Source organism: Cnephaeus nilssonii (genome assembly GCF_951640355.1).
Source record: "Cnephaeus nilssonii genome assembly, chromosome: 1".
NCBI classification, from domain to species: Eukaryota; Metazoa; Chordata; class Mammalia; order Chiroptera; family Vespertilionidae; genus Cnephaeus; species Cnephaeus nilssonii.
In genome coordinates, this window is record NC_137072.1 from 46,575,379 (window position 1) to 46,602,698 (window position 27,320).

At 36.7% G+C, this 27,320-nt stretch overlaps 1 protein-coding gene across 1 annotated transcript in view; it reads right to left on the reverse strand.

Annotated features, from left to right (window-relative positions):
- The window catches only part of TET2 (tet methylcytosine dioxygenase 2), a 136,155-nt gene that overhangs the window by 43,638 nt on the left and 65,197 nt on the right, over positions 1–27,320 (reverse strand). Inside the window, exon 3 of the mRNA XM_079770805.1 lies at positions 1,534–4,982. Coding sequence (XP_079626931.1) covers positions 1,534–4,936 — 3,403 coding nt within the window. The 5' untranslated portion in view covers positions 4,937–4,982. The remainder of the gene's footprint in view (positions 1–1,533; positions 4,983–27,320) is intronic.

Here is a 27,320-nt window from a genome sequence, read left to right on the forward strand (position 1 = left end):
AATGTGACTTTACACATTTTTTTTTTCCGAATGAGTAAATTGAGGGAGTCATTTATTAGAAAATGTGTGAAATAATTAAGTATATGCATATGTTGGCTGTTGGATAAAAATACATTAAATTATATCTCAGATATGGGCTAAGAAATTATTTTATACCACATGCATGGAACCAAACAAGAAAAAGTGTGGAAATTATAATATATTATACGTAATATCAACTACAATTAGTTTTGTAAACTAAAAAAAATTTTTTTTCAGCTAACTGGAATTCTGCCTGCTACTTGGATGTTGAAAGATTAGAATATAATTTCCTATCTTATCTCGCCCCTAAGAGATTGCTCAGTTTATTGTCAAGATACCTTCTTCTCCTCTTGTCTCCCCACAACATTTAATCACTCTGTTTTGAAATTAAAAACACTGACGCCAGACCCATGTTTGTACATACTTTAGAACAATGTTTGAAGTGAAAAAATACTGGAGAGTGGGTCAGGTAAAAGGCAGAGGCTCCTGTCAAAGATGGAATGTGGGGGAGAAAGGGTTGGGATGATGGGAGAAGGGAGTGAAGGTGGTTATAACTTACCCAATATTATCTATGACGTGTGTGGCATTTAGCCCAGTGAGGCAACCTAATCCTGACCACACACGAAGGGACAGTAGGCATCCTCCCTCCATTGCCTATAAGATGCAGTGTGTCCCATCGTAAGAGGAATAACATGGGGTGGGTGGACCACTAGCCACATTCGTTTGACATGTTTTTTCAAATGTCTTCTACTGTACCCACGCTGAATAGCTATGATTAAGATCTCCACATATATGTATGAAATCTGCATCCATCAGCAAAATGTTTCCTTATTCCAACAGACCTGTCACGTGTCTTGAATTTTAACAAAAAGGTGTTGGTTTCAAAAATAGGAAATTATATATATTTATAAAAAAGATAAAACTTTAAAGAGAAAATAAAATCAAAATGAATATAAATCACACAAGATTTCAAGTATATAAATGGAGAAAGGGCAACTTCATGAATATTCAGCACTTCAAGCATTACAATTTCCCCCAACTCACCAAGACTGAAGATAATTTCTCCCTTATAGAAATTAGCCTTGTAACACTAATACCTTCAACCCTGAATTAAAAAATATTAAAAGCTTCTACACTAGTTTGCATATGAGTTATTTTTCTCATTTTAATAGATGTTTTTTACTTCCTAGCTGTCTCTCCAGAAAATTATTTATAAAGGCAAATAGATTGATTAATCTATAGCAGATAGCTTTATATTTTAAAGGTTCAGAGAAAAAGGAACATGCACAATTGTGTCAATATTTTGAAAAAAACTGAATGTAAGTGAAGTTCTTTCTTGCACAGCACAAGCATTTGTAATTCAAAGACAAGAAATGTAAGCTTCAGATTTTCATGAGCCTTTAAAAATTGCTGCCAGACAAAAAGAAAGAAAGAAAGAAAATCCCATATCTAAAGATGAATTTGCTAATTCTGGATAAACACCATGTGTCTCAGAACATTTTTGGCACTTACCTACACATCTGCATGATGGGAAATCATATTGAGTCTTGACAGGTGTATCCAATAAATTTTTTATAGGCGTATCTAGTAATTTGGAAGGTGACTCTAAAAAATTATTGAGAACAGAACCAGCTGTTCTTTTGGTTGGTGTCTTTTCTGAAGGAGTTGCCTGCTGCTCTAAAGCTGGGGTGTGGCTATCGAGTTCTGCAGCAGTGGTATGTCTAGATAAAACTGTGACTGGCCCTGACATTTCAACTTTTACTTGCTTCTGTGATTTGAGAGTAAGAGCCTTATGGTCAAATAACGATTTGACCTGAAACTGCTTCAGGTGTTGCTCCATGGTCTCAAGAATGCTCCTCTGCTGCACATTGTCACAGCTGAGGGGCGGGATCTCTTGCTTAGTTATCTTTTTCCACATTTTGTTTTCTGGCTGTGCTGACTTGGGGTGCATACAGGCATGGGGCTTGGATCCAGGTTCAACCTTAATTGGCCTGTGTGCCTGATTGTGGCAAGACTCAGTTTGGGCTTGCTGGTTTTGCTGCTGCTCTTGCTTCTGTAAGAGGTGCCATCTCAGAGCAGCGTGCTTTTGAATGTCCTTCTGGGGAGGGGTCTGGATGTGACCTCCTCCTTGTTCAGGCACAGCGAAAGCGTTTGCTTGGTTGTGCATCAGGTACCTTTGCTGAGCGAGCTGTGCAGCTTGTTGGCCAGACAAATCTTGGTTTTTACTTTTAAATCCCTGGAGAACTGAAGCCTGCTGAGGTTTCTGTCCTTGTTCTTGAAAGCACCTGTGAAGACCACCTTGCTTTGCAGTCACATTATTTGGAAAATATTGCATGTGATGCAAGTTTTGGGTCTTGTTTCCAGAAAAATGTTCAGGGTGTAAAGTCTGTTCTGTATTCTTTGAAGCTGGGTGAATGTTGTTTGAACAAGAAATCTGTACTTTGCTTGCATTTGACTTCAAGATATGACCGTAAGGGGAATTTCTGCTGTTCATATTCTGTATGTGCTCCAATCCCATTTGGGTATTATGAGTCTGAAACTCACTTGATTTTGAATACTGATTTTCACCATGAAAGCATTCCTCCACTTTAATCTGGCTAAAGAATGATCCTTCTCTTTGCTGACCACTGTTGCCTTGGGGATGAGAAAAAGTATGAGGCATTTGTTCTTTATTCTCCATGTGTAATTTTTGCTGTTGCTGCTGGTTTTGAGGGAGATGTGAATTCTGGGGTGTCTGTGTTTGTGCTGCCTGATTATGAGACTTACATTGCAAAAGATGTGAGTTTGAGAATGGCTCAGTCTCTGAAGCCTGTTGATTCAAGTGCTGCTTCAATGGTGAGGGCGTGAGTTTCTTATTTTCGGAGTCTGGTCTTTGTTGAAAATGAAAGCTAGGGGTGCACACTGACTGCATGTGAGCTTCAGGCGAAGGGTCTGTCTTGGAGAAGTGCACCTGGAGTGAGGGTTTTTGGAACTGGAGATGCTGGTCCACTGTACCTTGAGACTGCCCATGATTCATCTCAAGTTGGTACCTTTGTGGCCTCTGCTCTGGCTGCATCATTTTCTGGGTGCAAGCTTGCCCTGGGAGCCCCCCAGGCATGTTGGAATTTCCAGTGTATTGTTTGGAGGTCATTTGATTGGAGGAGTTGGACTGATACTGAAGCACTGACCGCTGTGGTGCTTTATATTTTAGATGGGATTCTGCTTGATGAAATTGAGGGGCCTTCAATTCGATCCATCCTGGTTTCAGATGGGGCTGTGTTGGGAGCACAAGATCGAGTGTTTGTCGCTTATCTTGACCCTTCAGAACCTCCTGTTCTTTGTGCCCCATCAGCGGCTGGCAGTGGTCCTGTGGAACTCCACTGCTACCAAGAATGGGTGGGTTATGCTTGGGATGTTCTGGTATTTGTCTTGCTTTCTCAGGACACAATGGAACAGTCATTGTCCCTGGAGTCTGTATGTCATTCTTGTTAACACAATTATTCTGAAGCCTTTCTGGAAGTGTCAGAGAGGGGTTGGATGCATGTGTAGGTGGATTAGGACTCTGGGATGGTGGTGCCTCCAGTTCACCCTCTATTTTCACTTCCCTTAAAAGAGCTGTATTACTTTGGTTGGGGTAGTGATGGTGGTCTTCCAAAACACCATCACTCAGAGTGCTTTTTCCTTCTGAAGGAAGCTGAGGAACCTCTGGAAGAGGAAGAGGGGGAGACAAAAGCAATTTTGATGGTGGTGGTGTGATAGTGGCAGAAAAGGAATCCTTAGAGAACACTGAGGTTTGCTTGAAGTAAGCACCATTCATTTCATTTTGCTTGAAATACCGTTCAGAGCTGCCACCAGGAGCCTGCAAATTGCTGCTGGAACCTGAACAGAATTCTTCACCAGCTACTAGCTTTGTGGTTCCTTGGATGTTACCGTTTTCTGCAGGAGATGGGCATATCTCAAAAACTGGTTTTTGTTGTTCTGGTTTCTGAAAGGAACAGGTACCTAGCATTGCAGCTGGTTTACTGACATTATTAGCGTCACAGGCCTCAGTCATAACTGCAGCTGGCTCTGGAGGCAGCTCAGAGTTCGAGGTCTGTGGGAAATTGGTCTGCCCTGAGGTATGCAATGGGTGAGTGATCTCACAGGACAACTCATTAGTAGCCGGACTGTTAATGGCATGTATGTGAGATGTGGTTTTCTGCACCGCAATGGAAACACAATCCGGGTAATATTGAGACAGTGTTTTTTCCAGGAGTTCACCATGTGTGTTTTCCATGGAAGAGGCAGAAACTGTAGCACCATTAGGCATTAGCACTGACTTGTTTTTAAGAAGTAATACAATGTTCTTGTCATGGTAGTTAGCGTCTTTGCCCTCCTGCTCATTCAGAATCTGATGCTCTGCATTTTCAGACCCACTTGAGTTGTGTGTTGAAAAACTGGTGATATCTTTAACTGCATTTTCTGGGGCCACAGAGCTCACAGATTCTCTCTTGTCATTCATATCGGAGACGTTTGGCTGACTGCTGCCTTTGCCTGGATTTCTTTCTTGGCTTTCCCCGAAGTTCTTTCCTTCTCCATTGGCCTTTTGGTCTTGTTTCAACTTCTTGTTCTGATGGAGCCCAGAGAGAGAAGGCTCACTAACTGTGCGTTTTATCCCTCCATTCTGCAAACACTTGGAATACCCTCTGCCTTCTTGTATAAAGTCCGGGCTTACACGACTCTTCTGGCTGCCCTTCATATGGGGTATTCCATAATGACTTTTGAAAGATTGCCACTTGATGTCTCCATTCACTTCTGGATAAGGTCTCTCTGGTAATGGGCTTCCATTCTGGAGCTTTACAGCCAGAGGTTCTGTCTGGCAGATGGGAGAAGGAGATGGTGTCAAGAATGGACTTAGTCTGTTGCCCTCCACATGGTTGGTTCTATCCTGTTCCATCAGGCTTGCTTCGGGGCCATCCACAAGGCTGCCCTCGGAGTGAATTCTAAAGAGCACGGAGACAAAAATGAAAGTGCATTAATACATATCCAACTTGAATAATGCATCTTAGAGAATTAGCACGTTGTTAATAGTATTGAAATTCTTAGACATAGTAAATTGTGATACTCATTTTCATGGAAGGCCAGTAGCTGATCAAGAAATGATTACTCTTGCCTGGCCAGTGTGGCTCAGTGATTGAGCATTGACTTATAAACCAGAAGGTCGGGGTTCAATTCCTGGTCAGGGCACATGCCTGGGTTGCCCAGGTTGCAGTCTTGATCCCTGGTAGGGGGCATGCATGAGGCAGCCGATCAATGATTCTCTCTCATCAATGATGTTTCTATCTCTCTCTCCCTCTCCCTTCTTCTCTGAAATCATAAAATGTATTTTTAAAAAATGATTACTCTTGTCTTCCCAGCAATTGCCATTGCCATAGTTATGGTCATAGAAAATGAAGATGATCAAAATCACCAGCTCATGTGGGAAGGTCATACTGCATTAGTAAATACTATCCACTTCTTTCCCAAATAATTCTTTGTGCCAAAATGCTAAGAACAGTGGAGAAAGACTACCTCCTTTCAGTCTTCTCAAGTGCCTTACATAGTAAATCACTTGCTAAGCTATCAATTCTATTTTCTTTATTCCTTGAATTTTCTTCACTGACATTTGGTAGCCAGCTTTACATTTTCTTGGTTCATTATCCATTGCAGTAGCTTTTTAAAGGGTTTCTCTCCTAGCCCAGCCTGTCCTCGCCAGTCCCAAGGCTCCTTCAAATTGTTATCAAAGAGAAGGTTCTAAAATGCAAATCTGATGTCATATCCTCCTTAACACAGGTTACTGGCTTTATACTACTTGCATTAGTAGTTCTCAAACTCTTTTACTCAAACACACCTGAAAGATAAGGCAGACTGCCTTTCGTGTTTACATCCCAGCGGATCAGACAGGGATGAAAAGTGTAGTTTATAAAATGCCCTTTCTAGGTGAATCTATGTTTTCTTCTACAGCCCTGGCTGCCCACTTCTATTGGGAATTCCTGCCTAACATAAATGGGTTTTCATATGCAGGTCTCTATTTTTCTCTCCTTCTACTTCCTCTCACAGTTTATAGTCCAACTATAACAGCAACTTACAAATATTATGATACTGTTGTCTGCCCAGAATGTCTTCTTAGTCCCCGAATTTGCCCAGAGACTCTTCTGCATTCCTCTAAAACTTTCTCAGATATCACATCCCCTAGGATTCCTCCTCCAGTTTTCCAAGAGGATTAAACATTCCCAACTCTATACTGTTTCCATTATGTTTCATAAGGTCTACAGTAAACATATCATACTCAATTGTATTTTACTCTCTTACTGGACTGTAAACTCCTTAAGAAGACTCTACTCTGTTCATGTTTGTGCTTAGTATAAAGTAAGCATGCAATCAGTTTCACTAGATTGATATAAATGTGCCCATCTTATGATTATTTCTTCATTCATTCATTTAAACATTTTTAGACCAATACTGATGGAGATTTCAAAGTCCAAATGATAGAAAGAACAGGAAGAAATGGGCACTGAAATACATAAATAATCCATTAGATAAAGTAAATGCTGCCCCGTTCGTGACACAGTTATACCTTATTTTCCCACAGTTTTCCTCATTACATATATTTTAAGAATGTAAGTTTTTTAAAAAAAAAAATCAAGATTACTTTGCCTCTGGGCTATTAAAAAGCCCACTGGATTTTTACATTGCTTACTAACTGAGACAAATGATACAGAAGAAGAAATAAGATATTAACACTGGGAAGCAACACTAAAGTTATCATTATTTGCAGATAATAAGATTGTACACTGGTCTACCAAGAGAATCAACTGAAAAAAACTGTTAGAATTGATCAGAATTCAATAAAGTAGCTGAAGAAAAAAAACAATAGCCTTGATATATAACAGCAACAACCAGTCAGAAATGTTACTGGAATAAAATACAGTAATAGAAAAAAATATATAAAACACCAGAAGTATACTTCAAAAGAAATGTGCAAAATCTATTGGAATAAAAGTTTAAAACAAGTAGAAAGGTATTTGGTCTTTTATACTGTCAAATCAATGTATTCATCTAATGTACTCTAAATAAAAATTCTAGCAGAATGTTTTCTGAAAAAAAATTATAAAGTTTAATCTATCCCTTATATCCTATATGAAAATGAATTCTAGATGGATTTAAAATATGAATATGAACCCCCCTAAATTAAAAGCAGTCTAAGAAAACCGTCTAAAAATTATCTAATGACTAAGTTATTTGTGACCCAAAATCTCAAAGGCATAACATACTAGAAAGTTCAGTAAAATTTATGCATGCAGCCCTGACTGGTTTGGCCTGCGGACGAAGTGTCCCAGGTTCGATTCCAGCAAGGGCATGTACCTTGGTTGCAGGCACATCCCCAGTAGGGAGTGTGCAGGAGGCAGCTGATCAATGTTTCTAACTCTCTATCCCTTTCTGTAAAAAATCAATAAAATATATATTTTTTAAAAATTTTATGCATGCAAAAATAAGCCCATAAGCAAAGTTAAAAGTCACATAAAACTTTTCTTAATATATAAAACTCATAGAAAATGACAAAAACACCAACCATCCAATAGAAAAATGAGCAAAGGACGTGGACAGTTCACTGAAAATGAAATGCAAATGGCTCTTAAATATTTAGAAAATATGCAGTATCACTAATAAAAATAAGTACAAATTAAAAATGCAACAAGATTCCATTTTTTTTGAAGTTGGAAAAGATAAAAAAGTTTGATAATACACTATGTTGACTAACATTTAGTGAAACAGACACTCTCTTGCATGGTTCTTGGGAGTCAAAATTGATACTAATACAATGGAAGACAATTTAGCAACATCTACAGAATATCATTGGAACTTTTTTTGACCCTTTAGTTTCAGAAACTTACCTAGCAAGTATGCTCATATATATGTTAAATGATGTATGCACAATCTTTTTCAATAGCAAAAGGAAACCATCTATATTTTCAGATTAAAATATCTCCAACAAATTTAATGAAATAAAGCAAGCTGCAGAACAGTATGTATAAGAATGCCACACCTAGCCCTGACTGGTTTGTCTCAGTGGATAGAGCATCAGCCTGCGAGGACTGAAGGGTCCCAGGTTCGATTCTGGTCAAGGGCATGTACCTTGTTGCGGGCACATCCCCAGTGTGCAGGAGGCAGCTGATCAATGTTTCTCTCTCATCGATGTTTCTAACTCTCTATCCCTCTCCCTTCCTCTCGGTAAAAAATCAATAAAATATGTTTTTTTTAAAAAAGTGTGCCACAACTGTAAATTAAAAAAAAAAATAAAGTCAGCTTTGGGAGAATATACAATAAACTGGTAATAATATTTTGTCTCCAGGAAAAGGACTAGGGAGGCTAGAAGAAAAACACTGGGAGGAAGATTGCTTTGGACTGTTTGCTGTTTCTATAACTTTTAATCATGTATATCCTATATAATAAAAGCGTAGTATACAAATTGTCCCCTTGACAGGGAGGTCATCCGGGAGTTCGACCAGGGGATGGGGCGGGCCGGGGTAAGGGAGGGAGGCCCCGGCTGGCAGCTGGCAGCTGCTAGGGACCCTACGAGTATACAAATTTCCTGCACGTGGCCTCTAGTTAATTAATAAATAAAATTACATAATTCCTACGGGACAAAAGACAAGAAAAAACAGAGCCAAGGGATGTCTTCATTTCTAAGAGATCTCCTTGCTTGTAAATAATTAAGAGATGGCCTATAAATGCATAGCCACTAGTCACATATTGCTATTGAGCAAATGAAATGTGGTTAGTCCAAATTGAGATGCGCTATAGTGTAAATGCACACTGCATTTTAAAGCCCTTAGTGTGGTCAAAAAAATAAAATAACTCAATTTTTAAAACTATCATTTGACTTTGGGTGGTGGGCACACAGTAAAATATATAAATCTTGTAACATAAGAATCCACTCCTGAAACCTATATGATCCTATAAACCAATGTCACCCCCAATAAATTTAATAAAAATAAAAACTATTGATTACATGTTGAAATACAGTATATTATTTTGGATATATTAAGTAAAATATCATTAATTTCACTAGTTTCTTTTTACTTATTTTAGTGTACTGAAAATTTTTAAATTCCACATGTTATTTATGCTGCAATTTGGACAGCTCAAAGCTAGACTAATATGCTTAATCATTGATAACCTTAAGAAAAAATTCTAGGTTCTAGAATCATAAAAATTGATTTTTTTAAATTTGATGTAAGAGGATTCTCAAAAATCGAGGTTCTACTAGTTTTTGAAAATTAAAGAGTATAAAAATAAGCCCAAACTAGATCAATTAGCTTTCCAAATAGTACAATAAAAAATGTCTTCTTTTGACAAATGCAAAATCAATTCACCAGCCAGAAGGTATTTACAGGTACACATTTATGTTATGTTCTATATGATACTTGCATGCTCTGTATATGATGTAGATTGTCCTATTTGATTTTCTAGATATAAAATATTTTAAGCATTTTTATTCTCTATTATGATCCATTCCACATTAATTTGGACATTCTTTAAAATGTCAAAGGCAGAATTACAACAGATGGAGTTTGCAAATCTTTTATGAGCATACTGCCTCCTAAGAAGAAATGAAGGTGATTTTCAATGATTTTTTTTTTTTTTAAGATAGAGAGAGGAAGAGGGAGATAGAAGCATCGATGAGTTGGCTGCCTTCTGCACAGCCCCTATTGGGATGGAGCCTGCAACCCGGGCATATGCCCTGATCAGAAATCCACCTGGCAACCTGTTGGTGCATGAAATGACAATCAACTGAACCACAGCAGCCGGGCAATGAAATGTATTTTAATACGGAGTTTTAAACTCAATAGCCATTTAAAAATACTAACCCACAGCACTCTTTAAATGACCTATTGCTTTCATGCTGACATTAACAAGCATTATTTTTAATAAAAAAGATAAATGAGACCTGTTCATTTTGTACATTGTAGGAATATTAGAAAAGTTTTCATGCTGTAATTATTAGTTATTTATACAAAGTATTTTTCAAGCTTATATATTGAATAATTTATGTATAAGACAAAAAATTCCAATTGTTATAGATATCTACCTGCTAATCAGTGAAAATAGAATTGATAGGTTATTTTTACAAATTTAGGGGGGAGAAAAGAAAACTTTTTCTAAAGTTAAACAAGTGTTTTCCTAATGAATGTAAATTTTTGTTATAGAGATATTTTTGTGTGACATTGCTTTTGCTTCTCAGAGACCAAGACAAAAAAAAAAAGGCTAAAGAAGTTTATCACCACCAAACCAGCACTGAAAGAAATGCTAAAGGAACTGTTGTAATGAGAAGAAGAAATGTAGTGAGAGAAACATAGGTACAAGGAATTAAAATGGCACTAAATAAGTACCTTAATAACCTTAAATACAAATGGATTAAATGCTCCAATCAAAAGACATAGGGTAGCTGAATGGATATGAAAACATAACCCAAATATATGCTGTATACAAGAGACCCACCTCAGAACAAACGACTCACACAGGATGAGAGTGAAGGGATGGAAAAAAATTTCCATGCAAATAGAAACAAAAAGAAAGCTGGGATAGTAATACTCATATCTGACAAAATAGACTTCAAAATGAAGGCCATTACAAGAGACAATAAAGGTCACTACATAATATTAAAAGGATCGATCCAACAAGAGAATATAAGCCTGGTAAACATATACACACCCAATATAGGAGCACCTAAATATATTTAAAAAAACTTCTGGAGATCTTTAAGGGAGAGATAGACAGCAATACAGTCACAGTAGGGGACTTCAACAGCCTGTTAACTGGTTAGATCTTCCAGACAAAATTAACAAGGAACAGTGACTCTAAATGACACACTGGCTCAGATGGATTTAATTGACATTTGTAGAACATTTCACCCCAAAGCTGCAGAATATACATTCTTCTCAAGTGCACATGGACCATTCTCAAAGATAGATCATATGTTAGGACACAAAACAAGTCTCTTACAAGTTCAAGAAACTTGAGAAAACATATCAAGCAACTTCTCAGATCACAGTGGAATGAAATTAGAAATCAACTAAAATAAAAATACTCAGAAACACTCAAACACATGCAGGCTAAATAGCATGTTATTAAACAATGAATGGATTATCAATAATGAGATCAAGAAAGAAACAAAAATATTCCAGGAAAAAAATAAAAATGAACACACAACAACCCAAAATATATTGGACACAGCAAAAGCAGTCCTGAGAGGGAAGTTCATAGCACTACAGGCCTACCTCAAAAAATAAGAAAAATTAATAATAAACTATTTAACCCTACAACTTAAAGAATTAGAAAGAGAACAATAAGAAAAGACCAGAGTAAATAGAAGGAAGGAAATAATAAAGATTAAACCAGAAATAAATGACATAGAGACTAAAAAACAATACAAAAGATAACTGAAACCAAGAGCTGGTTCTTTGAAAAGATAAACAAGATTGATAAACTTTTAGCCAGACTCACCAAGAAACAAAGAGAGAGGAACCAAGTAATTAAAATCAGAAAACAAATGTGGTGAAGTAACAACTGACATCACAGAAATACAAAGGATTGTAAGAAAATATTATGAGCAACTATATGCCAACAAGCTGGACAATGTGGATGAAATGGACAAATTCTTAGAAAAATACAATCTTCCAAAACTGAATCAGGAAGAATCAGAAAACCTGAATAGGCCAATAACAATTGAGGGAATTGAAGCAGTAATCAAAACACTCCCAGCAAACAAAAGCCCTGGTCTGGACGGCTTCATGGGGAGTTTTACCAAATATTCAAAGAAGAACTAACTATTCCAAACTGTTCCAAAAAATTCAAGAGGAAGGAACACTTCCAAGGTTTTTTTTATAAGGCTGGCATTATCCTAATTCCAAAGTCAGATAAAGATGCTACACAGAGAATTATAGGCCAGTATCCATGATGAACACAAATGCTAAAATCCTCAACAAAATATTAGCAAGTTGGGTCCAGCAATATATTAAAAAGTTCATACACCATGACCAAGTGGGATTTATTCCAGGAATGCAAGGCTGGTACAATATTCGCAAACCAATAAACGTGATACATCACATAAAGAAACTGGAAGACAAAAATCACATGATCATATCAATAGACCTAGAAAAAGCATTTGACAAAATCCAACACCCATTTTTGATAAAAAACTCTCAACAAAGTGGGAATAGAGGGATCATAACTCAACATAATAAAAGCCATATATGACAAACTACAGCCAACATCATACTCATGGGCAAAACTAAAACCATTTCCCCTAAGAATGGAACAAGACAAGGATGTCCACTTTCACCACACTTATTCAAAATAGTACTGGAAGTACTAGCCACAGCAATTAGACAAGAAGAAAACATAAAAGGCATCTGCATTGGAAAGGAGGAAGTAAAATTCTCATTATTCACAGATGACATGATACTGTCCATAGAAAACCCTAAAGACTCCACCAAAAAAAACTACTAGATTTAATAAACAAATTCAGCAATGTAGCAGGATACAAAATTACACTCAGAAATTGATGGCATTTTTATGCACCAATAATGAATTCTCAGAAAGAGGAACTAAAGAAACAATCCCATTTACCATTGCAACAAAAAATGTAAGATACTTAGGAATAAACTTAAGCAAGGAGGTAAAAGACTTTACTCAAAAAACTACAGGATGTTGGAAAAAAAAGATAGAGGAAGATATAAACAAGTGGAAGAATATACCATGTTCATGGATTGGTAGAATTAATATCACTAAAATGTCCACACTACCCAAAGCACTCTATAGATTCAATGCAATCCCTATTAAATTACCAATGGCATATTTGATCTAGAACAAATACTCCAAAAATTTATATGGAACCAAAAACGATCTCAAATAGCTGCAGCAATCTTGAGAAAGAAAAACAAAGTTGAAGGGATCACAATACCAGATATCAATTTATACTACAAAGCCACTATTCTCAAAATTGCCTGGTACTGGCACAAGGACAGACATATAGATCAATGGAACAGAGACCCCAGAAATCAACCCAAGTCATTATGCTCAATTAATATTTTACATAGGAGGCAAGTACATACAATGGAGTCAAGACAGTCTTTTCAATAAATGGTTTTGGGAAAATTGGACAGGTACATGCAAAAAATGAGACTAGATCACCAACTTACATCAAACACAAGAATAAAGTCAAAATGGATAACAGACTTAAATGTAAGACATGAAACCATAAAAATCCTATACAAAACCATAGGCAGCAAAATCTCAGACATCTCTTGTAGCAATATGTTTGCAGATACATCTCCAAGGGCAGTGGTTGGCAAACTCATTAGTCAATAGAGCCAAATATCAACAGTACAACGATTGAAATTTCTTTTGAGAGCCAAATTTTTTAAACTTAAACTTCTAATGCCACGTCTTCAAAATAGACTTGCCCAGGCCGTGGTATTTTGTGGAAGAGCCACACTCAAGGGGCCAAAGAGCCGGCTCGTGAGCTGCAGTTTGCTGACCACGGTCCTAGGGCAAAGGAAACTAAGGGCAAAATAAACAAATGGGACTACATCAAAATAGAAAGCTTCTGCACAGCAAAAGAAATAATCAACAAAATGAAAAGAGAGCCCATTTTATAGGAGAACATATTTGGCAATGATACATCTGATAAGGGGTTAATCTCCAAAATTTATAGGGAACTCACACAACTTTACAAAAGGAAGACAAACCATCCAATTAAAAAATTGGCAAAGGACCTAAATAGGCACATCTCGAAAATGGACATACAAAGGCCAAAATGTGTATGAAAAGATTCTCAAAGTCACTGATCACCAAATTAAAACGACAATGGGGTATCACCTTCAGAATGGCTACCATCGACAAATCAACAAAGGGAAGCCTAGATCACTGCTGGAGGGAATGCAGACTGTTGCAGCCACTATGGAAAACAGTATGGAGTTTCCTCAAAATATTAAATATGGAACTGCCATTTGACCCAGTGCTCCCACTCCTAGGGATATATCCTGAGAAACCCGAAACACCAATCAGAAATAATATATGCATAATCTTATTAACCAATATCACCCCAATAAATTTAATAAAAAATGAAATAAATAAATAACATATGCATCCCTATGTTCACAGCAGCACAATGTACAATAGCTAAAATCTGAAAATCAGCCCAAGTGCCCATCAGTAGATGAGTGGATAATAAAGCTGTGGTACGTTTATACCATGGGATACTGTGCAGCAGTAAAAAAGAAGGATCTCTTACCCTTTGAGATAGCATGAAGGGACCTGGAGAGTATTATGCTAAGCAAAACAAGCCAGACAGAGAAAGACAAGTATCACATGATCTCATTCATATGTGGAATCTAATGAACAAAATAAACTGTTGAACCAAATAGACCCAGAGACATAGAAGCATGGAATAGACTGTAGAATCTCAGAGGGAAGGCGGGGTGGGTGGGTGGGAAGAAATCCACCAAAGAACTTTTATACCAGTGATGGCGAACCTCTGACACGCGTGTCAGTGCCATTTCTGATGACACGTGGCCGCTGAGGCGGCCGCATGCCGAGGATGAAACATTTATGTTATTTAAACTATAAATATCGTGAAATAATGTTTTTTCCTCAAAGGGACACACTACCCGAGTTATGCTCAGTTTTTTGGCGAAGTTTGAAACACCGAGCGCAAAAGGTTGCCCATCACTGTTTTATACATATATGCATAGGCTATGGACACAGACAATAGGGTGGTGAGGGCTTTGGGCGAAGGGCAGGGGCAGATTATAAGGGGTCAATGGGAGAGAAAAAAGGGGACATATGTAATACTTGCAACAATAAAGATTTTTAAAAATTAATTTTAAATTAATGAAATATTTGAGAACAATTTATAGGTCTGTTGATAATGTCATTGAGAGAATTGGAGGTCACATTAGTTCATTTGTGTGAAGTACACAGTCACAGTTTATTAGTCAAGAAGTAGTTGAATCTGCTGGTATGGCTCAGTGGTTGAGCATCTACCTTTGAAACAGGAGGTCACAGTTCGATTCCCAGTCAGGGCACTTGCCTGGATTGTAGGCTTGATCCCCAGTATTTTTATTGATTTTGAGGGGGGGGGGGGGGAAAGGACAGGGAGAGAGAAACATGGATGTGAAACCAAAACCCTCCCATGCACAGAATGACACCCAGCCAACTGAACCACACTGGCCAAGGCTACTTATTGAACTCTTAACCTAGGAAAATTGTGGCATGTGTTTACCTGCTTTACTCTAATAGTTATCTTTGCTAATTAAAATGTAGTAAGTAGTTTATTATTTAAATTGTACACACACACACACACACATATGCTCAGGGGTTCTGATTACATGGTACAGCATGAGGTTTCTTCATAGATTTGCCAAAAAGGAAAGAGACTTTAAGAGTGAAAAAAAATATAACACTTAAGTTCTAAAACCAGCTTCGGCATTTGTTTTAAAGCCTAAAGAAGCAGTTTTAGAAATTATTTACCACAATGACATGTTATTTAAATCACAATTTCAAATGTTATAATTTAGAGCCTACTAGTCATATCATTTATGTTTATCCTTTTATTCTGGTCTAATATTCCCCTTAAAGTATGGCCTTCTAAGGAACCAAAAAGAGTAGTAGTTCTATTAGTTATAAATACCACCAATAATTTTGGAAATTCCAAAGGTCAAATTATAACCAGGAAATCTATAATAATAAAAGCATAATATGCTAATTAGACTGGACAGCCAGACGACCTCCCAGATGAAGCCAGGGCTGTGAGGGCCGAGCCCTTTGCACAAATTTCATGCATCGGGCCTCTAGTATAATATAAATAGCATTTATGCAATAATATAGTATGACCACTCAATGATTTCAGCTAATGCTCCAGAATAATTTTTCATAATCTATGAGAGAGATTGAGGAAGGAATTGGGAACTTTAAAAATGCCAAGTATGTCAACCTTCATCCTCTATGTCAGAGGAATTCGTTTATGAAGCATGTTTATCTAAGTGGAAAATACTGGCCTTTTGACTAGTAGGTAACATTTAAGTTTCCTAAGACTAAAACAGGTTTTAGCCACAGCAGTTTTCCTTTGGTATTTGATTTTGCTCCTTCTCCTACCTCTCTGACAGTAATTTATTATGAAGTCAAGTCACATCGGCAGCATCTGTGAAACAATTACTGCATCTAGGACTGACTCTGCAGTCTAATCCATCATAATTATGACAGGCCTCTTTGAAGATGCTATGATGCATGACTTAAAAATAGCACATTAGTGTGCAAATGGATCAGCATCTCATTTCACCAATATGCATTTAGGGTTGTAATTTAGCTCAGGACCATTTGACTCTCTCTGAATCACTCAAGAATGGAGGCTGTATCTCTCCCCACATAAAGCTGTAGATGATGCTCAAAATTTGTGAAGAGGGCTTTTGTTTTTTGCTTTTATTTTTTGGTTTATTCATTTTGTTGGTGGTGTGTCTTTTACCGCTCTAAGAGAGAAAAAACACACACATCCTTTAAATCTCTTGTCAGCTTTTTTTAAGGAGATAAAAGAGTCAATTTATAGATCTGTATAGTGGCCGTACTATAAGGCAGTACATTTTTTTTCTATAAAAAACTGACTTCATGTTCTAATATTAAAAATACATAAAATACTCTGCCATCATCAAATGAGTTTTGTTTACTGATATATGCAAATTATTGGGGGAGGTGAATTCTTGAGACTCATTATTTGTAAGGACTGCATCTCCTAAAGGGCAGGTGTTCCAGCATCCTCCTTAGGAAATTACTATATATGTCTCTGGCACCCCCACTGACAGGCGCTGCCCCTATCAGTAATTCGGCTGTTAGGAATTAATTTGTTCTTGATGTGGGGAATGTTAAATAAAGATGATATATTTGACAATGCCTACTGAATAGATGGCACTATTCTCCAAAATTGTTTTAGATTCTTTCTACCAAAATGGGACATAATTTGTCAATTTTACATTTATTTCAAGATATGTGCAGGATGATGGGCCTCAGCATTGTCTATTAAATGTCCCTATAGATAGGGCTGCTCTAAAATGTTGGTTTCAATCTCTATCTTCTGTATCTATCAAATTCCCTTTATTTAGCTTGACTTTTGTTTCTTAATTAATACATCAAATTAGTATGGTGTTTAAGTCCCACTCTGATAGTAAGCAAAATGTTTTTTTTTATAGGGCATTACTTATGAAATAAAAACTTTTAAAATGTAATATTAAAGCTAAAATTTAAAAGGAAAATAACCATCAATCCAAAACATACATTTTCAACAGCTTAATTAGTGTATCAAAGCTACATGTTAAGTCTGGAATATAAAGCTTCATATATATGCATTAAGTATGGGCAATATGAGATGAATATTAACCTTTGGCAAAACTGACATTTATATTTCTCATCTGATAAGAAATTTCAACCTCCATATTAAAAAATCTGTGAAGACGTATTTCACATCTCTTAAAAAGGAACCAATGAATACACAAGCACGTCAAAGTCTCAACATTCTTGCATTTCCAGAGGTGCATTAATTAAACAAGTAGCCGCACACATATGGCAAACATGTACATTGCGAGTGCCTCGGTGTGTTACACGCTTACCAGGGAGGCCTTGCCAGGTTTTTCATAGTCCTCAGTAGATACTGTTTAGTTCCAATATGTGAAGTTTTAAAATTTGTTTCTTATCTTAAAATAACAGTATAGACAAAATTTGATAATGTGTAGATTATTTGAGGGAGGAGAGTCAGGAGGAATGTCACTGAAGATTAGAGAAGAGGCTTACAGACAGAAGTCTGAGTTTAAGATGTGGAGACACCTGACAGTTTAGAAATAAATCTGCTTATAGTTTGCAGCTCTAGTCAACCAGTGTTCCAGCTGATAAGATGGGCATGATTTTTTGTCAGTTCTCAACATATCTGTTAATCCCGGGATTATTTTTCAAATTTGAGCTTAGTCTTGGTCTCTTTCATCAAACTAATATGTGCCAAGGAAAAAGATCATCAAACATAATTAGACATGGGATTTGACACAAGCATTATTTGTTTCTCATGAATTATAACAATTATCTGAATAATTTTTCAGTTTCAATCAGTGCCATCATTATAATGGCCAAGTGCGAGCTGGTTGGCCTTACTCAGACACCCTCTAGGGCACAGCATACACTCTATCAAAAGTTTAACGTTTTTCAATTAAAAAGAAAAAAAGGACTGCAGAAACTGTAGTTGTTTGGGTTTGATCTCACTGATACCCTACCTGAGAATCTGTCCGGTGGGCAAGTGGGTTTGATCTCACTGATACCCTACCTGAGAATCTGTCCGGTGGGCAAGTGGGTTTGATCTCGCTGATACCCTACCTGAGAATCTGTCCGGTGGGCAAGCAGACCCCAGCAGAAAGGTGGACCCCTTGCAGGCAAAGCTGCAGTGTGTGTGGTGATAGAAGAGATGAATGGGAAACAGACTTCCCATATCAGGGAGCTATGCATGCCAGCCCTGCAGGCCCCTTTGAAGAGCCCATGTGTGCCAAGGGAGAGCTAGTATTTGTTTGCCCGCTCCACAGAGGGCCTCTGATGGCTAGTCAATGTCAGCTACCAAAATAGAAACACCCAATGTCCTGCAGCCTTGTTTAGGTGAATATGGGGCCCTAAGCATTTTTCATTCTCCCTCAGACCAGCCCAACCTCCTAGTGTCTGGTGCTGAAAAGAAAGGGTGAGGTGGGGGCACATGTTTAGAGTGAGACTCTCTTGCTCTCCAAGTAAAGTATTGGAGCCAGAGGTTAAGCCTGTTTGGGGGAAGTAGAGTTCTGAATCGGGCTTGACTTGTAAGTTTTAAGATAAACAGGACTGAGTTTCAAAGACTGGAATAAAATCATTCCAATAACCAGATGATGCTGTAAAAATTATGGAATCTAGTCAAGAAGACAACATAGGGAGAATGGGGTGGGGGGAGACTACCATAATATATTTGATGCTTTCATTTTTATATGTTGAGGTGTACTTTTTCAAAAAAATCCAATAGAATGATTTCAAATAATATATAAGAAATTCATGTTATTTATGACAGGGTTCATAATCAATTTTTTTTAATATAATGACAGTGGCAATTATAAAAATAACCTATCATGTACTTATTCTTTTATTCAACAAATATTATTGAATATATCCTATGTGCTAGCCACTATTGTAGCCAACAACATTATAGCACTGAACAAAAGAGACAAACCATCCTACCTCTTGGACCTGATATTTTAGTAGGGAGAGAAATGATAAACATAATAAAGAATAAATTGTATGGTATAGTACAGTGGTCGGCAAACCGCGGCTCGCGAGCCACATGTGGCTCGCGAGCCGCGGTTTGCCGCTCTGTTGACTAATGAGTTTGCCGACCACTGGGATAGGGGCTTAATCACAAGGAACAACAACAGCCTGTAATTATTGGAATCGAGAGTCTAGGTCAGTGGTTGGCAAACTCATTAGTCAACAGAGTGGCAAACCGCGGCTCGCGAGCCGCATGTGGCTCGCGAGCCGCAGTTTGCCGACCACTAGTATAGTATGAAGACATTGAGTGCTAAGGGGAAAATGAAGAAATAACAGGGCAGGTAATCCATTCTATTGGATTTTTTGGAAAAAGAAACAAAACTATCAAAGAGTACCAGGGAGGGGTTGTAGGTTGCAGTATTAAGTACTATAATCAGAGTAAGTCTCATTGATAATAGTATGATATGAACAAAGTCTTGGAGCCAAATTATATAATAAACATTCAATTCACCAAGATGATCTTAATTAATCAATGTATTAGTTTTATGTTATTGGATACACTGTCCCATGTCTTCAGCCCTAAAATAGTAATGGAAAAAGAAACAAAACTATCAAGATATAGAAGACAACTATATTAGGGTGTCAGCTAAGTTTTAAATTTTTATTTTTGTATTGAATGTATTGGGGTGAGATTGGTTAATAAAATTATATAGGTTTCAGGGGTATAATTCTATAATACATCATCTTCATATAGTATTGTGTATTCACCACCCCATCATAATTTCTCCCCCTTTTAACCTCTTCTATCTCTCACAGTTCCTTTTACCCTCTTGTAATCACCATACTGTTATCTGTGTCTGTGAGATTTTTTTTTTTCATCTCTTCACCTTTTTCACTCAGCTGCCTTACCCTCTTCCCTCTGACAGCTGTCAGTCTGTTCTCTGTTTCTATGAGTCTATTTCTGTTTCATTTGCTAGTTCATTTTGCTCATTAGATTCCACATATAAGTGAAATCAAATGGTATTTGTCTTTCTCTGACTGACTTATCTCACTTAGCATAATATTCTCTAGGTACATTCATACTGTCCAAAAGGTAAGATTATTTTTTATGGGCCGAGTAGTATTCCATTGTGTGTTGTTTTATGTCCAAGGGCATCTAAAGTATTAACATGAAACTAATAACACACCTAACGTTTTACTGAGAAATTCTATACTAGGAATCCTTGCAACACAGGCATTTTGGCAATTATGCACTTACTATAGTCATGGAATCTGGTCCTTATCAGAGTGGTCGTTTCCTATGACAGTCTCAAAAGGCACGTCCCTGTGTTTCTGAAATGTTTAGTACAGCCTTGAACAGCTCCATCTTCATACTGATCTGGACCTTATCTGCTAGTTGCCATGACAATCTAGTCATTTTCTTCCTCCTATTTTGGAACAATTAGTGATTACTGTGTTTCAGTTATCTTTGTAAGGTGTTACAAAGTTATTCTTGAGGGTAAAATAAATATTCAACTTGAAGATGAAGATGCTGTTAAACCTCAATGAGCTATCAATTTAATATATGTGCCAGTCCTAAAGAAAACTGCCACCATTATTTCATAATATAAGTGAAATAACTTTAGTCCATCCAGAAGAAAAAAAAAATTAAAATAATTTCTCTAATGGTTAAAGCATTAGGAAAATAAGAAACATCAACTACATAGATGTTTTAAAAGGACTTTATATGAACACATATTCATCAGAAACATGTTCTCTCAATCATTATGAAGATTACTCTCATCTTTATCTTCTGTGTTCTGTTAAAACATCCGATAAATATCTTAGATCACCCAAAACTGTAGTGCACATTTTAAGTGTTATCAAAAGAGAAATAGAAAAATGATACTTTTTTTTTTTTTTTTTGCACAGGAGAGGTTTTTTCTTCTGGGAACACAACTTATGGGATCCAGAAGTAAATATGGTCTCTATCTTCACAGATTTTTAATTATTTAATGCAGAAGATAAGATACATACACTGGTATATGAGAACAGCTATTCCGAACACGAAGGCTGATTTCTAGTTCTAGATATGAATTTCTGAGCAAGTCACAACCTCCACAAATCACAATTAAAAAAAATCTCTAATGTCATAGAGGGAAATGAACAAGAATACATCAAAGGTCTTTATGAGTCCTACAATGCTGTAATTCTCTAACACGGGCAGGAATAAATATGTACCGGGGTGTCATTGAAATGCCATCCTAAAGACTACTTTTGGTCTGGGAGGTATAATTTTCACCTCATTTACATATAAGCAAGCAGAAGCTAAAAGAGTGAAGTGGCTTGGCATAGCTGATCCGAGCCAGAGGTAGATATGAAGTGCAGGGCTGTCCAGCTGCTGAGCCACAGTGTGAATAGAAGGGGTCGGGCAGCTCCGGGCAGAGATGCAGACTTGACACTGCTTATCCTCACTGTCCTGGGAAGGGAAGCTCTGATTGGCTGATATGAGTACAGTTATCAGGAAAGCAAATTCTTCTGTGTGAAATAAATGACTAAGGAGCTTTCTTCATTGCGGTCTAGATAATAAAATATTATTTAAGACTCTGCCTCCAAGAAACATTGGGTATCCTTAATGCAAGTACTTTGGACAATGAACAGAAATCATAGTTTGATCACTGGAATTGTGAGTTTCTGATTATGAATTGATAAATGCATAAATCTGTTTAAACATCAACCTCTTATGAGTTTGATTAGAACAAATGACTTTCTAAAGGCAAGATAAAATTGGGCTCTGGTTTTTCAAGTTAAAAAGCAGATCCTGGGCAGTGGTGTCTGCCCCAAAGTGAAATCTTTTTGACAACTCTGTCAAGTCTCTTTATAAGTGCATTGCTAATAAACTAGAGGTGAATATGTAGAGATGAATACGTACACATTGGTGCATGAACACAAGTACACAACCACACTATTGGAAGAGAGTCACATCATATGTGATTTATGAAACACTGGTTCTATTAGCTATTCATATGCATTTTTAAAAAGGGTCAGACTAAGGAGGAGTAAGTAAGAAAAACTGGGTTAAAGACAAATGGAAAACTTTCTTTAATGAAAGGCCTCAAAGCACTTAATATGAATGATGGGACCTTTAAAATGTCACTGTGATATGGGGCATTTTGCACACACACAGGCTGGATACAGAGTATCCCATAATCCAATATCCCAAGGCGAGCATGCACTGGAAAACCCTAAGTCAGATGTACGTGATCATTTTATACAGTTTTAATATGTACATGGACCTTGAGGCATTAACGAGAACTTGTAGTCTTGGAGAATATAAATTAATGTCATCACTATAACTTATCTGTAAAGAGCTCTGTATTCATCTCCAAGAACCAAGGACCTATATATATGCAAGTCTTGCTTTACTGTCAAATTAAGCATGTAAACACTGAACTGTTTTCTTTGTCTATTTCCTCCAATTATATAATTGTTCAAAATTCTTGCCTTAGCTCAAAAATCTCTTCTGTCCTGGTGAAAATATTCAGAGACAGTTACAAATCTTCAACCTAAAATAAAAGCTTTGAAACAGTAACTCATAATTCTGAAATTAATAGTAACATTTTTTTCTTGATAACTTTAAAAGTAGCAGTCATTTAATTAATGCCCAAAGTGATTTTCATCATATATACATACAGCAAGACCTCGAATAATGTCATTTTGCTCAATGTTGATGAGATGCTATAGGAACTTAACTCTTGTTTACATCAATTAGCCTATGGTAAAATTAGTTTCCTTATATGTTTTCTCATTTATAGTTGCAGAACCTATTTACAACATTAAGTAAGGGCTTACTGTATGTTAAGAGATAAGTAAGTACTTAGAATTTTTTGTGTTATTTATTCATTTTTAATATATTTTTATTGAGTTTCTTGGGGTAACATTGGTTAATAAAATTATATAGGTTACAAGTGTGCAATTCTATAATACATCATCATCTGTATATTGTATTGTGTTTTCACCACCTAAAGTCTAGTCTTCTTCCATCATCATTTATCTCCCCTTTACCCTCTCCTACCTGCTCCTAACCCCCTTTCCCTGTGGTAATCACCATACTGTCTAGGAGGTGTGTTTTTTTTTTCTTAATTACTTTATTTATTTCATCCAGACCCCACCCCAACTCCCTTCCATCTGAGTACTTAGTTTTCAAATTAAATCTTAAAAGCTGGCTTTCGTGATCTCTACATTCCCACCTATCACATAAAGAAAGCCACTCCTAATTGTCCAATACCAAATCACATAAAAAATGTAATGGAAGCATGAGGATTGGCATATGGTAACTTTTTATATACTAAATTATAGAAATAAAATCAGAGTTGAGAGACTACACTAGCATAAAGTTGCAATTAAGGATACTATTAAATAAAATAAGAATAAAAAACTTAGCCTTTTATAATTTTCTAAATATCAGAAATGCTATTATGCTCATACATCAAAAATTTCATCAGCTTTGAAGTGAACAATTAAAATTTTGATAACGTGACCACAAAAATCCGTTTTCTTCTAAATTTTTCCAAATATGCCATGAATTAGAGTTTTTATAAAACAACCCTGAAGCATAATTTGAAAAAATAAAATAAGAAAAACAGGAAAATTCAGTTTCCCAGCAAAAGTTTTATTTAAACTATCCTGTGTAACTCTTTACTATCCCAAAATACACAGAAAAGCATTAATTTTTTAATTTTTTAAGTTATGAGTTAAAGTTAAGAGAAAAGTGTGCTCTCAGGGTATAATCTGGTGATTATTTTTTAAAGGTAGCATTGCACTGATGTTTATCTTCATAGGACTGCCAGGAACGATAAGGAGAGAAAAAAAGAATATTTTTAAAAGATTGTAAACTCACTAAATCTAAGCATTGAGAAAAACTAAAAATATACTTCCACATATGTCTGCATTAAAAATACTATTTGAATTCAAAGTAAAACCTAATTACCTGCAAAATAATTTCCACATAACCACTGCATTATTTAGGTCTCACAAATGTACATGTTCCAAATTTACATGTCAAATCAAATGGTGCATTTAAAATTAATTTGGCCAATGGTTTGCCCAACACGCATAGCTATACATCTGTTATCATGACTTTAACTATATCTGTTAAAAGATGAATTAGCTTTTTGTTTGGAATAGCTTCAAGTTAATAGATTACAGAATGATCCAAGTTTATGGCATTTTTCATAGAACAATATCGTTTTCTAGAGAAAAAATCTAATAGAAAATGTCATCAATTTTCTGCTTAAAATTACATGTGAATTTTCTTGTGTCAAAACATTACTTTAGGCCGTAGTCAGTTTGGCTCAGTGGATAGAGCATTGGCACATGGACTGCAGGGTCCCGGGTTCGATTCTGGTCAAGGGCACGGACCTTGGTTGCAGGTTCCCTGGCCCTGGTTGGAGTGTGTGCAGGAGGCAACCAATCGATGTGTCATTCTCACATCAATGTTTCTCTCTGCCTCTCCCTTTCCCTTCCACTCTCTCTATAAAGAAAAAAATCAATGGAAAAATATCCTCGGGTGAGGATTAACAACAACAAACAAAAAATCCCACAATACATTACTTTTACACTGCAATTATATTTGAATATGGCATATACACTATAAATCTGAAGCAATGTACACTCAAAATGTCACCAACCCCCTAAAAGTAGCTTTCCCTTGTTTCCGTCCCTTTTCCATGTTTCCCTGGGCATAAGAACTCTGGTTTTAATTTCCATCTTATAAGTATGGCACCATAAGATAAGTCCACCAGTTAAAGTAAGCACTGAATTAGGATGAAGAAAAAGAACCTCTCAGATGAACTCTTAAAGGTTACAGGGCTGTAGTAACCAGAAGTACCAACATTTCCTTGAAAGGGCTTTGTTAAAATTCAAAACCGTATTTCCTTTGAACTTCCTCCCCCTCACCTGTTTCAAAGAACTACAGTGAAATAAACACACTTGAACATTCATTTGTTTTAGTCTTTGGCTTTAAATATCTTACTTTTTACTCTACTTGTCCTCTTCCATCTCCCCCAGAACCTCTAAACAAATTCCAACTCCACTAACTAACTCTCATATTCACAGTGTGGAAATGTTTTACACTGCCTTCTAAGCCCACGGTTAGCAATAAAGATCATAAGGTACGCTGAAGCTAAATTAATTTCACGTGAGAAGAGAACAAAGGGTAGAAGAAAATGGTGGTTAATGTCCTAATGGGAAAATTGCTTTAATCACATCTGAAGAAAGAACTCTGAACTGTCAGATGTTTCTATTCGAAGGTCCTGACTTACAGTCCCAATATTACCCAGGCCCCCCGTTTATGGCATTTCATCAAAACTCAACACTGCTCTGCTGGAAGAGCCTATGGGTTAGAATCCCAGAACTGAGTGGGCATTCTGACCCCCTTTCAGTTTCCTACAATTCAAGGCAAACTCTTTCCCATGTTTCAATGTTGTCTCTCTCTCTCTCTCTCTCTCTCTCTCTCTCTCTCTCTGAGTGTGTGTGTGTGTGTGGGGGGGGCAATATTCAGCATAAAAAAGATGGTGAAATCACTGGAGCCAAATGCTTGTGCACTCACACAGATATACACACACATACACAACTGCCTCATCTTAACTGCAGCTAATGCTTTGAGAGGATGATTAAAATTGCATTATTGAAGCAATGCTGGGAAAATGTATTTCTTTCTGTTTCCCTGTTGGAAATACTTTAAAAATTCTAAGTCTTTCTTCAGAACCCACTCCAGCATTTCCAATGTTGGAAGACTCCTACAGACCCATCAATCTTGTAAAGATTTAAAGTACTCCGACTCCCAGCTAATTTAAGTTTTAAATGATCCTATATAATAAAAGTAGAGTATGCAAATTGTCCCCTTGACCAGGAGTTGTCTGGGAGTTGGACCAGGGGGCGGGGCCAGCCAGGGGAAGGGAGGGAGGCCCCAGTGGCGGCAGGTGGCCAGAGGAAGGGAGGGAGTACCGGGCCGGCAGTCGGCAGCCGCTAGGGACCCTACCAGTGCACAAATTTTGTGCACTGGGCCTCTAGTTAAAAGTGTAATGTGTTGAATAAGAATTCAGGCTTTTTGTAATAAATATAACTCAAAAATTACCAAGTTCTAAAAGTCCTTTCGTTTATTTTTTAAAACATATATTTCATGCTCTGGCAATTGATACTAAGATGTTATTATAGAGAAACACTGAAATCACCCTTTCTTTTTCAGTTTTCATGCTATTTAGTTAAAGACAATTAGATTTAATTAAAAGCCTTCATGGAATTTTTTGTAAGAATAAGCATTATGATCATTACTACTATACATGGCAAACATTTATGGTATACTTTTGGCACATATTTTCAAATCTGTAGTTCAGCTCATTGTTTATTGAGCCTGTGAGTTGAGTACTGTGCTAGGTGCCATGAGAAACACAATGATGATTGGCCACAGTGCTCTCAGGGAGCTTAGTACCAAGATTTAGAGGTATATCATGGAGTTTTAAGGGGGTAAGTGCCATCAGGCTCATACGCACATGGAATTTTAAGACATACATCAAAATTTAGATAATTTTGATAGAGGGACTTAAGAATTTTAGGATTTCTTGAGTTGCAGTGGAAGGTGAGAAAACTAGGTGAAGGGAAATGCTTAAGAAAACTTACAGAAAGAAGACTTAAAACACAGATTTTAAAGTAACAAGAAATTCATTTGGTGAAGCATAGGTATACTAGGTGTACCAGTTAATAATGCAGATTTTTTTCAACAGATGGAGTTACACATATGTTGATATATATGCGATTTGACATGTATGCTATTTTGTTGTACTGACAGCAAGCTTCAAAACTTCATATGTCAAATTTGCTGAAGGTGTTACCATCATAGATATTTTTACGCTTAAAAATGTTGAATATTGTGCCAAAAAGAGAGCATTTGTGGGAAGTTTTAATTCATTACTTTATTTTGAAGAAAAGTGCTGCTGAAAGTTATCGTT